This window comes from Dendrobates tinctorius, unplaced genomic scaffold, assembly GCF_039654945.1.
Source record: "Dendrobates tinctorius isolate UK_male_01 unplaced genomic scaffold, ASM3965494v1 ptg000266l, whole genome shotgun sequence".
Lineage (NCBI taxonomy): Eukaryota > Metazoa > Chordata > Amphibia > Anura > Dendrobatidae > Dendrobates > Dendrobates tinctorius.
In genome coordinates, this window is record NW_027361933.1 from 1,617,890 (window position 1) to 1,632,123 (window position 14,234).

Here is a 14,234-nt window from a genome sequence, read left to right on the forward strand (position 1 = left end):
ACTCATAAGAACAATAGCAGAGAAAACTTAGCTTTAGGAAGGCAGGAACTAAACTGGAAACCAGGAGCCACAGTCAGGAAAAATCACCAGCAAGAAACTAGGGAGTCGGCTGCCTTAAATCCAATCAGAAACTCCTGATGTCCAATCTCAGTCCTCTTCCTCAGGTGGCCGGTCTCTGCCATTTAGATCAGCTTCATTACCTCCCTTCACCAACAGGGAGTCCAGATAGAGAACTCACTACTCCTCTGTCAGCACAGCCAGCTCCATAACCCTCACCAGAAGCCAGAGGCAAACTCGAAAATGAGCTCACAACACAAAGGGTCCAGCACTAGAGCAGGTACAAATAGCCCTCCCCAAACCAGAGGAAGGCCATGCAGAATTAACCCCAGCAGGCCCAGTGTTAGGCGTCGGGTTCCTGTCGCTGCACAGCGGGAATCCCGAGCCTTGCTTCCGGTGGTCTCCCATTCCTCTCCAGCCGCAGAGGAGGTTCACACTGTTCACACTGGGTGAGGTAACCCACATGTGACTGTTTTCACGCTGCTCTATTCTTCCGCCATTGTCAAGCAGCAGTGTACCACCTCTGCACGGTGGACCCTGGCTGCAAAAGCACCTACTACTACTTTATAATTTGGTGAGTTCCGCCAGGCCTAACACCCAGGACAGAGAAGGAAATCCCGTCCTGATCCATGACACTCTCCAAACGCAACATGGCGTCCGATCTCAATTCCAGTCAATTTTCCGAGCTCTGTCATGCACCCAAACAGTGGTCTTTTTACATGGGCGCAAGACTGTAGTAAACTATGTTCTTGTGCCCATCTGTATGGATGGACACAGCCACTAAAAAGAGCATATAGAGTCCATTTGAGCTTGGTTTGTCTCCAGCTACCTCTGTTGTATTGCCGTTTAACCCAGTATTCCCAGCAGCGCTCACCTCTCCAGTCAGCATAGAAACGATCTTGCTGGTGAGTTCCAGGATCTTCTGCTGATTGCTCCTCTCATTCACAGAGTCGTCCTCACACTTGCTGTTGAAGGGGCTCTGGGATCTGCTGCATTCTTCATCAGTTACTTTCTTCTTCAGTGTGTAGCCCTGTGCAGGAAGAGAGACTTTAGGGAAAGGTATCACTGCATTTTTAATTTTTTTGTATTATTTTTTTTTACATTTTTATCTTTTTTATGGTGTTTTGTCCACTTTTAGAAAGTGGGTGTGTTTAGCCATGCAAATGAAGTTATAATCCGAATTCATGAACTGTGACTTTATCAAAAATCCTCTTAGACACGGTTACATTTTTGTGGAAATAACAATAACATAGCGATAATCAAAACTGACAAACCTCATCTGAGAGTTTTATTCCACATTGTCTCTTTAGTGTTGTATATACCAAGAGAAACAAAGAATAATCCCCCTCCACCGTTTTTTCCACAGAAAAATCAGAAATATTAGCAACAGTGTGGTTTTTAAAACATAACTTTTACTAGTCAGTTCCTAAAGAGGTCTAACATCTCAATAAAATTTATGTGAACCAATATTAACAACACACAAATATAACAAATAACAGATAGTTTAACTCATTGTTTGGGAAGAAAAGGGTTTATAACATTCATCACACCATATGAAGCATATATGTAAACCAACAAGAAAACCAAATCCATGTCACAGCAAAATCAAATAGAGCTAATTTTACACATTGTTCACATATAATATGCCAATGCAGCTTCTGGATACTTGCCACATACACTCACTGGCCACTTTATTAGGTACACCTGTCCAACTGTGTGTTAAGACTTAATTTCTAATCAGCCAATCACATGGCGGCAACTCAGTGCATTTAGGCATGTAGACATGGTCAAGACAATCTCCTGCAGTTCAAACCGAGCATCAGTATGGGGAAGAAAGGTGATTTGAGTGCCTTTGAACGTGGCATGATTGTTGGTGCCAGAAGGGCTGGTCTGAGTATTTCAGAAACTGCTGATCTACTGGGATTTTCACGCACAACCATCTCTAGGGTTTACAGAGAATGGTCCGAAAAAGAAAAAAAATCCAGTGAGCGGCAGTTCTGTGGCCGGAAATGCCTTGTTGATGCCAGAGGTCAGAGGAGAATGGGCAGACTGGTTCGAGCTGATAGAAAGGCAACAGTGACTCAAATTGCCACCCGTTACAACCAAGGTAGGCAGAAGAGCATCTCTGAACGCACAGTGCGTCGAACTTTGAGGCAGATGGGCTACAGCAGCAGAAGACCACACTGGGTACCACTCCTCTCAGCTAAGAACAGGAAACTGAGGCTACAATTTGCACAAGCTCATCGAAATTGGACAGTAGAAGATTGGAAAAACGTTGCCTGGTCTGATGAGTCTCGATTTCTGCTGCAACATTCGGATGGTAGGGTCAGAATTTGGCGTAAACAACATGAAAGCATGGATCCATCCTGCCTTGTATCAACGGTTCAGGCTGGTGGTGGTGGTGTCATGGTGTGGGGAATTTTTTCTTGGCACTCTTTGGGCCCCTTGGTACCAATTGAGCATCGTTGCAACGCCACAGCCTACCTGAGTATTGTTGCTGACCATGTCCATCCCTTTATGACCACAATGTACCCAACATCTGATGGCTACTTTCAGCAGGATAATGCGCCATGTCATAAAGCTCGAATCATCTCAGATTGGTTTCTTGAACATGACAATGAGTTCACTGTACTCAAATGACCTCCTCAGTCACCAGATCTCAATACAATAGAGCATCTTTGGGATGTGGTGGAACGGGAGATTCGCATCAGGGATGTGCAGCCGACAAATCTGCGCCAACTGTGTGATGCCATCATGTCAATATGGTCCAAAATCTCTGAGGAATGCTTCCAGCACCTTGTTGAATCTCTGCCACGAAGAATTGAGGCAGTTCTGAAGGCAAAAGGGGGTCCAACCCTTTACTAGCATGGTGTACCTAATAAAGTGGCCAGTGAGTGTATATATACTGGAAGTTGCAATAGAAGGAACAATTTCCCCAGTTGTTGTGTTTCTTTCTCCTTCATCTGCAACCTCCAGAGATGGGGGTCTGGGTATTATCCCTGTTAGTTTAGACTGATCATGGCACCCCAAGACTCACAAGGAGAAAGAAACACAACTGGTGAGATTGTTCCTTTCATTGAAACTTACAGTGGAATCATAGAATGGTAGAGTTGGAAGGGACCTCCTGGGTCATCTGGTCCAACCCCCTGCTCAAAGCAGGATTCACTAAATCATCCCAGACAAATGTCTGTCAAGGTTCTGTTTGAAGACTTCTATTGTGGCAGCCTGTTCCACTCATTGATCACCCTCACTGTCAAAAAGTTTTTTCAAATATCTAATCTGTGTCTCATCCCATTCAGTTTCATCCCATTGCTTTCCTTGTGCAAATGAGAATAATGATCCTTCTACAATGTGACAGCCCTTGAGATATTTGTAGAGAGGTATTAAGTCTCCTCTCAGTCATCTTGTTTGCAAGCTAAACATTCTCAATTCCTGTAACCGTTCTTCATATTACATGGTTTGCAGACCAGTCACCATTCTGGTCACTCTTCTCTGAACTTGCTCCAGTTTGTTGATGTCTTTTTTAAAATGTGGTGCTCAAAACTGGACACAGTATTCCAGATGAGTAAGCAAAGAGGAGTAGAGGGCAATAATGACTTTGCATGATCAAGACTGTATGCTTCTGTTAATACATCCCAGAATTGTATTTGCCTTTTCTACTGCTGCATCACACTGTTGAGTCAAGTTCAGATTATGATCCTTTAGTAAACCCAAGTCTTTTTCACATGTGCTGTTGCTTAGCTCTATTCCTTCCATTCTGTATATGCTTTTTTCATTTTTATTGCCCAGGTGTAATACTTTGCATTTTTCCCTGTTAAAAAAACATTCTGTTAGTTGCTGCCCACTGCTCCAGTTTATCTATATCTTTTTGAATCCTCTCTCTCTTCTCTAGTATTAGCTTTCCCTCCTAGCTTTGTGTCATCAGCAAATTTAATCAGTATACCCTCAATTCCTCCATCTAAATCATTGATAAAGATGTTGAACAATACAGGGCCGAGGACAAAACCCTGTGGTACCCCACTTGAGACATTTTTCCAACAGGATGTGCAGCCATTTACGACCACTCTTTGGGTCCAATCACTAAGCCAGTGATGAATCCACCTAACAGTTGCCTTGAACACTCCATACTTAGTCATTTTTTCAATAAGGATGGTGTGAGATACTTTGTCAAATGCTTTGCTTAAGTCAAAATATACTATATCTACAGCATTTCCCTGATCTACCCAGTCAGTGATTCTGTCATAGAAGGAAATTAAGTTAGTCTGACATGACTTACTAGTTACAAACCGATGCTGACTCTGGCTAATCACTTCACTGTTATCCAGGCACTTACATACATGTTGTTTAATAAGATCTTTCCTGGTATAGAAGTCAGACTCACTGGCCTATAGTTCCCTGGGTACACCTTCTTCCCCTTTTTGAAGACAGGAACAATATTTGCTCTTCTCCAGTCTTCTGGGACTTCTCCTGCTCTCCAAGAATTTTCAAAGATTATGAAGCGTAGTTCACAAATTTCTTCTGCTATTTCCTTCAGTACTCTGGGGTGTAATTCATCTGGACCTGGAGACTTGAATTCATTTATGCTAAGTGTTTCCTCATCCTCACATTCTGTTTATAGATATACTGGATTCTTCTATTCCTTTAATAGGACAGTGAGGATCAGTTGATGTTACATTTCCTTTCTTAGAGAAACCAGATGCAAAATAGGAATTTAAAAGTTCGGCCTTCTCAACATCCTTTCTTACCATTTCATCATTTTCAGCCTGTAAAAATCCTATAGCATCTTTGACTTTTCTTTTACTTTTGACATGTCCCCCAAATCCTTTTTAATTGCTTTTGACGTCTCTTGCAAGCCTTAATTCATTGTCAGCTTTAGATAATCTGATTTGTGCCGTGCAGGTTCTGCAGACAGAATTATATTCTTCATTAGATCTCCCTCTTTCCATTTGATAAAATTTCATTCTTCCTTTTAGCATGTGTTTATGTACTCTGTTCATCCATCCTGGTTTCCTTAAATGCTCTGTATTCTTCCCTTTTTTTGGAATTGTTAACGATTGTACATTGAGAATCTCATTTTTCAAGATTTCTCATCCTTCCTGGACATTTTTGTCCTTAAGGATATCCTGCCATTATATCCCTCCGATTCTCTTTCTGGATCCCTTAAAATCTGCCTTTCTGAAATCTAACCTTGACGTCTGAGTCTTCACAGGTCGTCCTCCTCTAGTTATCCAAAATTCTAAAATTGCAGTTTCGCTACCTCCTAGGGCCCAGCCACTCTTACCTCCTCAACCATTTCCTCCCTGTTTATGAGGATTAGATCCAAGGTAGCAGATCCCCTTGTTTTCTCCCCTACCTTTTGAAAGGTAAAGTTGTCAGCAAGAAAGGATAAGAAATTCCTTGACCTGTTAGTTTTGCCTGTGTTAGGCGTCAGGTTTCTGCATCTGCTCTGCAGGAATCCAGAGCCTCACATTCTGTGGTCTCCTGCTGTCTATCTACCGCAGAGGAGATTCATTTGCAGCAGATCGCTCCAGAGACTAAGTCCCTCTGTTCTCCTACTGGGTAGGCTCACGAGACGATCTCCCATTGGAGATCGGGAGTCATGTGCCCAGGTCCTGCTTCAGATCTCATTGATCCATCTCGGAGATCTGGAAGCTTCCGGAAGGTCCCGGCTATAAAAAGTGCGCATGACCGTTCGTTCATGCGCTAGTATATTCTCTCGTTGCTACTGTGTGAATAATGATGGATGTATGAACCAGCGAATGACTCATTAAGATCCCCTCCCTCTGATATTACGAATATGTACAGGGACTTAGATTAGAGTCACCGCCAGCGCGTGGCAAGCCTCAAGCCACTACAGCATCATCCTGTAACAACCCTGCTGGCATGACTACATGGCCTCCCATCCCCCGCACACCAACTTACTTTCTGCTTCAAGCCATGCTGTGAATTCTGTCTGTTGCCAGCTCTGTGCCTCTGCTCTCCATGTTTCCAGACTGTGTGTATAGGGGGGCGGCGCCTGAACTCTCTGGTTCTTATGCAGTCAGGGTGCACCTGGGTAATCTGTCCCTGACCAATCACCTGGAGCCCTTGACTATTTAGTTTCACCACTCCCACTGAAACATTGCCTGTGCAATGTCTATACTCAGTTAGTATCTTGCTGCTGAGCAAGCCAGGCCCTGTTCTGTGTGTCTCCTTCTCTGGAGGATTACTCTAGTCTTGCTTTGTACCTTGTCCGCCTGCCAGGAGGCTGAATATCCTGGCCCTTGAGTCTTGTTCCCAATACCTTGTCTGTACTCTGTCCGCCTGCCAGGAGGCAGAATATCCTGGTCCTTGTGTCTTTGTCCCGGTGTCTCTGTCTGAACTCAGTCTTACCTCTGTCTGTCAGTCTCCTTGTTTGTGGTTCCTTCTCTGTCGTGTCTTTCCTTGTGTCCCCCCTGTCTGTGCATCTGCACCTTCGCAGCTTTATCTGTGCATCTGCACCTTCGCAGCTTTATCTGTGCATCTGCACCTTCGCAGCTTTATCTGTGCATCTGCACCCTCGCAGCTTTATCTGTGCATCTGCACCCTCACAGCTCTGTCTGCACGGCTCCTTAGCCGCTCTGCCTCCTCCGCACTCCTGCGGCTCTGCCTGCTCCGCACTCCTGCGGCTCTGCCTGCTCCGCACTCCTGCGGCTCTGCCTGCTCCGCACTCCTGCGGCTCTGCCTACCTGCACCTCCTGTGTGAACAGGTCCAAACCTGTTCTCTCATATACCATTCCTTCCTGCCTATATCCATACCTGCATCTCCTGTGTGAACAGGTCCAAACCTGTTCTCTCATATACCACTGCTTCCTGCCTATATCCATACCTGCACCTCCTGTGTGAACAGGTCCAAACCTGTTCTCTCATACACCACTCCTTCCTGCCTATATCCATACCTGCACCTCCTGTGTGAACAGGTCCAAACTTGTTCTCTCATACACCACTCCCTCCTGCCTACACCTGCTGTGTGAACAGGTCTAAACCCGTTCCTCCATATTCCTCTCCTGCCTGCCTGCATCCATACCTGCACCTGCTGTGTGAACAGGTCCCTACCTGTTCCTTCTCAAGCCGTGCCCGCCTGTCCTGTGTCTCAAGCCGTGCCCGCCTGTCCTGTGTCTCAAGCCGTGCCCGCCTGTCCTGTGTCTCAAGCTGTGCCCGCCTGTCCTGTGTCTCAAGCCGTGCCCGCCTGTCCTGTGTCTCAAACCGTGCCTGCTCGCCCTGTATCTGTCGTACCTTCTTGCCCTGTGTCTCAGTCTGCCTGTCACTCACACCTGTCCAGGTGTCCTGTTCCCGAGTGGGATCAGCAGCCACAACCAGACACCACCCTGGAGTGGCACCCGGCAGCTACCTGCCGCACAAGCCTGACCTCACCATCAGAGGCTCCAGTGAAGACCAAGGTAGCTGCCGTAGTTACGCCCCTTCCAGGGTAGTCTGGTTTGTGGCACAGTGGGGCCACAACCCCCCGGCTCGCGCCATTCAGCCAAGGCGCGAGCGTGACACATCCACAGTGCTAGCGTCCGACATTGCTTTGTCGCCTAGCGACAGTGTCCTATGCAGCGCTGCAGTTGCAGCCCTCTTTGGCGTCCGCAGTAGCGACGCCGCACGCACGGTAGGTCTAGACGGACGCAGCTCCTCTGTCTTGGGTCCAGCTCCTGTGACCAGATACCGTGTGTGCATTTACCCGAGACCTGTGACACTAACAGGCTCAGCCTTTTGTGTTTACCTCTGCTGACATCTCTGTGAGCAAACAGAGATTGCTTACCGCACTTGGGTGACGTTCAACCCGCGTGCGCTTTTCCGCCATATTGCTCGTCTGTCACTACTTAGCAGCAGTGTTCACATCTCCTGCACGGTGGACCCCGAGCGGCGAACGCACTTTATTATTTATTTTTATTTAGTGCGTTCCGCCGTTCCTAACAGCCTGAGAGAGATTCACAACAAATGTCTGGATTGTTGAAATCTTCCATGACCACTATATCATATTTTTTGGAGAACTTGGCCATTTGATGCATAAAGAGTTTATCCATATCTTCAGCTTGCACAAGCGGCCTGTAGTAAATTCCTACAATGATGTCCTTTCCATTGTTCTGTCCTTGTATTCTTACCCAAAGTTTCCACAGAACTCCCAGTCTCTGAAGCTACAATCTCTGCAGATAAACGCTTTTCTAACATACAAAGCAACACCTCCTCCTCGTTTATCAAGTCTGTTTCTTGCAAATAAGTTGTATCCTTCTAGTCTTGTATTCCAATCATGTGTATTGTCCCACCAAGTTTCAGTGATTCCACTGACATCATATTTCTTCTCCTGTGTTAGTAGTTCCAATTCTCCTTGTTTGTTAACCATGCTTTGTGCATTTGTATAGAAACATTTTAGTTTGTGATTAGTTTCTCTTCCGCCAATATTTTCATTATTTAGATTTTTTTTGTGTTTGTTCTTCCTTTCCACTTCTAATAGCAGAGTTTCCAATAGTATTTGTCAGGTATTGGCTTTTTCTGGCCTTTTGCTTCTCTTCCCACATTGTTCTACTTTAAGGCTCTCCTGATGAGTGTAGTAAGGCGACTTCCAAATACATGTTTTCCAGTCTTCGTAAGGTGCACCCCATCTCTAGCAAGCAGTCCATCGTATAGGTAATTCACTCCGTGATCCAGAAATCCAAATCCTTGCTGATGGCACCATCGACGTAGCCAGTTGTTCACCTGCAGAATCTTATTCCAACTTATTATTGCATGGCCATCCACTGGGAGGATGGAAAAGAAGACCACCTGCGCTCCCAGTTCTTTCACTTACCTAAGTTTTCAAAGTCACAGCAGATGGTTTCCAGGTCGTTTCTTGCTGTGTCATTTGTCCCCATATATATTAGCAGGAATGGGTAGTCGTCTGTAGGTCTGAAGAGTCCTGATATCCTGTCACACACATCTTTAATATTTGCACCTGGAAGACAGCACATTTCTCTTGAGGTTACAGTGGGGAAAAAAAAGTATTTAGTCAGTCAGCAATAGTGCAAGTTCCACCACTTAAAAAGATGAGAGGCGTCTGTAATTTACATCATAGGTAGACCTCAACTATGGGAGACAAACTGAGAAAAAAAAATCCAGAAAATCACATTGTCTGTTTTTTTTATCATTTTATTTGCATATTATGGTGGAAAATAAGTATTTGGTCAGAAACAAAATTTCATCTCAATACTTTGTGATATATCCTTTGTTGGCAATGACAGAGGTCAAACGTTTTCTGTAAGTCTTCACAAGGTTGCCACACACTGTTGTTGGTATGTTGGCCCATTCCTCCATGCAGATCTCCTCTAGAGCAGTGATGTTTTTGGCTTTTCGCTTGGCAACACGGACTTTCAACTCCCTCCAAAGGTTTTCTATAGGGTTGAGATCTGGAGACTGGCTAGCCACTCCAGGACCTTGAAATGCTTCTTACAAAGCCACTCCTTCGTTGCCCTGGTGGTGTGCTTTGGATCATTGTCATGTTGAAAGACCCAGCCACGTTTCATCTTCAATGCCCTTGCTGATGGAAGGAGGTTTGCACTCAAAATCTCACGATACATGGCCCCATTCATTCTTTCATGTACCCGGATCAGTCGTCCTGGCCCCTTTGCAGAGAAACAGCCCCAAAGCATGATGTTTCCACCACCATGCTTTACAGTAGGTATGGTGTTTGATGGATGCAACTCAGTATTCTTTTTCCTCCAAACACGACAAGTTGTGTTTCTACCAAACAGTTCCAGTTTGGTTTCATCAGACCATAGGACATTCTCCCAAAACTCCTCTGGATCATCCAAATGCTCTCTAGCAAACTTCAGACGGGCCCGGACATGTACAGGCTTAAGCAGTGGGACACGTCTGGCACTGCAGGATCTGAGTCCATGGTGGCGTAGTGTGTTACTTATGGAAGGCCTTGTTACATTGGTCCCAGCTCTCTGCAGTTCATTCACTAGGTCCCCCCGCGTGGTTCTGGGATTTTTGCTCACCGTTCTTGTGATCATTCTGACCCCACGGGGTGGGATTTTGCGTGGAGCACCAGATCGAGGGAGATTATCAGTGGTCTTATATGTCTTCCATTTTCTAATTATTGCTCCCACAGTTGATTTCTTCACTCCAAGCTGGTTGGCTATTGCAGATTCAGTCTTCCCAGCCTGGTGCAGGGCTACAATTTTGTTTCTGGTGTCCTTTGACAGCTCTTTGGTCTTCACCATAGTGGAGTTTGGAGTCAGACTGTTTGAGGTTGTGCACAGGTGTCTTTTTATACTGATAACAAGTTTAAACAGGTGCCATTACTACAGGTAATGAGTGGAGGAAAGAGGAGACTCTTAAAGAAGAAGTTACAGGTCTGTGAGAGCCAGAAATCTTGATTGCTTGTTTCTGACCAAATACTTATTTTCCACCATAATATGCAAATAAAATGAAAAAAAAACAGACAATGTGATTTTCTGGATTTTTTTTTCTCAGTTTGTCTCCCATAGTTGAGGTCTACCTATGATGTAAATTACAGACGCCTCTCATCTTTTTAAGTGGTGGAACTTGCACTATTGCTGACTGACTAAATACTTTTTTTCCCCACTGTATATCCGGTCTGCAGATAGCGGCCTCTGTTTCTCTTAACAGGTAATCCCCCATGACCATAACTCTCCGTTTCTTCTTCACAACATTTTTCTTTCTCCATCCAGGATGACTCTGAAGGTGTACACAAGGTTGTTCTTTGTGGGTAAAAGTCTTATCTTGATGTATTTCTTCATCGTTCTCCTGCGTGAGAGCCTGGTACTGGTTCCTGAGCAGTATGGGTGCTGACTGCCTCCCGATCCTCCTGCTTATCTGGATCACTTGTTTCCATTTCTCTGTTTCTTCAGGTGCACTTCAAATTTCTTCTCTTTCTGTAACATGAAGAGATAATTCTGCTCTGTCTAAGAACTCTCCACCTCCTTCCTTAATGATTTTCAATGTAGCTAATCTCTCTTCTAGATTTTGCAACTTTTCCTCCAACAGGGACACAAGCTTGCATTTCTGGCATGTGAAGTTTGACTTTTCCCCTGGTAAGTCTGTGAACACGTAGCAAGAAATGCAGCTCACCAAATGGCTACTAGCCTCTTCCATGTTCTTACTGTTAAAGAGATATTAAAGCGGTGAAAAACGTGCCAAAAATTGGAAGGCCGGTAGGCACGCGGTTTACCAATGTTCTCCTTTCAGCTGCAACGGCCAAAATCCAGTGTTCTTTGAACTTGCGGAGACTCTTCACTTATCACAGAATGCACTGGGAATATGCAAATTCTGCCCCCAGGACTCCTCCCCTGGTTTATATATATGTGGCAAATATCCAGATGCTGCATGGGCATATTATATGTGAACAATGTGTAAAACTAACTCTAATTTGATTTTTCTGTGACATAGATTTGGGCTTCTTGTTGTTTACATACAGTTCGGGCAAAAATAAGAGACCACCACATCAAAACCCTGTCATGGGCAGCCCATTCTCCAGAACTGAACCCCATAGAAAACCTCTGGAATGTAATCAAGAGGATGATGGATAGTCACAAGCCATCAAACAAAGAAGAACTGCTTAAATTTTTGTGCCAGAAACAGTGTGAAAGACTGGTGGAAAGCATGCCAAGACGCATGAAAGGGGTTATTAAAAATCATGGTTATTCCGCAAAATATTGATTTCTGAATTCTTCCTGAGTTAAAACATTAGTATTGTTGTTTTTAAATGACTATGAACTTGTTTTATTTGCATTATTTGAGCAAGCACTGGATTATTTTTTAATTTTGATCATTTCTACTTTTCAGAAAAAAAACAAAATTTATTGCTTGGAAATTCAGGGACATGTCGTCAGAAGTTTGTAGACTAAAAGAACAATTTACTCAAAAATATACTTATAAAGAGAAAAATCAGACAAACTGAACATTTGGAAGTGGTCTCTTAATTTTTGCCAGAGCTGTATATGCTTCATATGGTGTGACGAATGTCATAAACACTTTTCTTCCCAAACATGGAGTTAAACTATCTATTATTTGTTATATTTGTGGATTGTTAATATTGGTTCACATAAATTTTATTGAGGTGATAGACCTCTTTTTAGGAACTGACTAGTAAACGTTATGTTTTAAAAAACACACTGTAGCTAATATTTCCACATTGTCTCTTTAGGAGCACAATGCTTCCTAGTCGCAGTCTTCTGGTTCCCGAGGGCCATCCTCATTCTGCTGGCCTGAATTTTGTGCGTTCCAAAGCTGTTATATGAGACCGCATTGGAGCTGAGGCTGGACGGGATCAGGAACTAACAGCACAATGTCAGCGATCCCGGCCGGTCTTTAGTGCTGTGCTTACAAGTTCAACATCAAAGAAATTGTAAGCACTGCACATTTGACAATGATGGCTGTTCCACCTAACAATTAATTCAATTAAAACAGATATCTGGAAAACATAGATGAATTTTACTAATTAAAATATTGCAATGTTGCTTATTTCTACAAGCACTTTGCAATTTTACCTGTCTAAAAAGGTAGAAATAATTCTTTAGGTACATAGTCTTTTTTTATTATTTTGCTTCAAGCTTACAAAAGTTTGACCCCTCCCTAACATCTACCATAAATCTACAGCACAAAGAGCAAGAAGTTTTCAAAAAGAAGCACAGCTGGTGTGTATTACAGCTGACACATACTGTAACAACTCCAATAATAATAATAATAATAATAAATTTTATTTCTATAGCGCCGACATATTCCGCAGCACTTTACATTTCAGTCCAATAGGTGATAGTACCAATCCTGGTTGTTTAACCCTCTTGATGCCACAGTCAATAGTGACCATGACATCTAGATCATTTTGAAAGAGAGGGGGCTCAGTTTTTACCTCCATCTTCCCCATCCTTTCCCCCCTCCCACATTGCAATCCAGTTGCAGAGTGCCTATGGTTCCTCTGGCAACCCAAACTAAGCATTGGTCTACGGGATAATCAGCTACAGGGTCCTGGGGGTGTGCCAGCCACAGTAGCTTGTTACGCTCTACCATCAGCAGGGACTAAGAGGCCTCCTGTCAGTGTAACATTGATCGATCTACTACGCTGCAATACAGAAGTGTTGCAGCGTATTAGAATAGTGATCAATCTGTGAAATATCAAATCCCATAGTGGGACTATGAAGAGGAAAAAAAAGAAAGAAAAATGTGCCACTAAAAATGCTATTTTTATGCAAAGACAAAGTTAAAGTATACATAACCAGTATTGATAATTTCAGAAGCACCTGAGCTACTTAACCTGTAAAATGATTACCACAAAAAAATAATATAAACATACCAAAATGTAGCTTTTTCATCATACTGACACACAAAACAATAAGCTCTTACACAGCCCCATATCCCAAAAAAATGAAACCATTACGGGTCTTGGAAAAAGTCAACGCATGCAAAAAAACATATAGCGTATATACTAGAACATAAGCCAACCTGAGTATAAGCTGAGGCACCTAATTTTGCCACGAAAAACTGGGAAAACTTATTGACTCGAGTGTAAGCCGGATATGCATTGTCCCCTCATCCCCATCCTGGTATGCACGGCCTCCTCATCCCTATCCTGGTATGCACAGCCTCCTCATCCCCATCCTGGTATGCATGGTTCCTCATCCCTATCCCAGTATGCATGGTTCCTCATCCCCATCCTGGTAGACATGGTTCCTCATCCCTATCCTGGTATGCATGGCCTCCTCATCCACATCCTGGTATGCATGGTTCCTCAACCCTGTCCTGGTATGCACAGCCTCCTCATCCACATCCTGGTATGCACGGCCTCCTCATCCCTATCCTGGTATGCATGGTTCCTCATCCGTATCCTGGTTTGCATGGTCTCCTCATCCCCATCCTGGTATGCATGGTTCTTCATCGCTATCGTGGTATGCATGGTTCCTCATCCCTATCCTGGTATGCATGGTTCTTCATCCCTATCCTGGCATGCATGTTTTCTCATCCCCATCATCACTGCCGGCGCAGTGAATATTCATTTTTCCTTAGCAGTGGTCACAGGAGTTAGCCACAGCAGTCGGCTCCTGCCTCTGTGACTCGCTGCTTCACCACAAAAAGTGCTGAAAAACGCGACTTATACTCGAGTATATATAGTATATATACTGTATATTTTTACAAAGTTTAACATTTTTTCACTTCTA

The 14,234-nt window shown here is 44.0% G+C and overlaps 1 protein-coding gene across 3 annotated transcripts in view; it reads right to left on the reverse strand.

Moving 5' to 3' along the window:
• The window catches only part of LOC141069563 (gastrula zinc finger protein XlCGF66.1-like), a 168,607-nt gene that overhangs the window by 92,672 nt on the left and 61,701 nt on the right, over window positions 1-14,234 (reverse strand). For all 3 annotated transcript variants that reach the window (XM_073559231.1, XM_073559229.1, XM_073559230.1), the window contains exon 3: window positions 932-1,087. In XM_073559231.1, coding sequence (XP_073415332.1) covers window positions 932-1,087 — 156 coding nt within the window. The remainder of the gene's footprint in view (window positions 1-931; window positions 1,088-14,234) is intronic.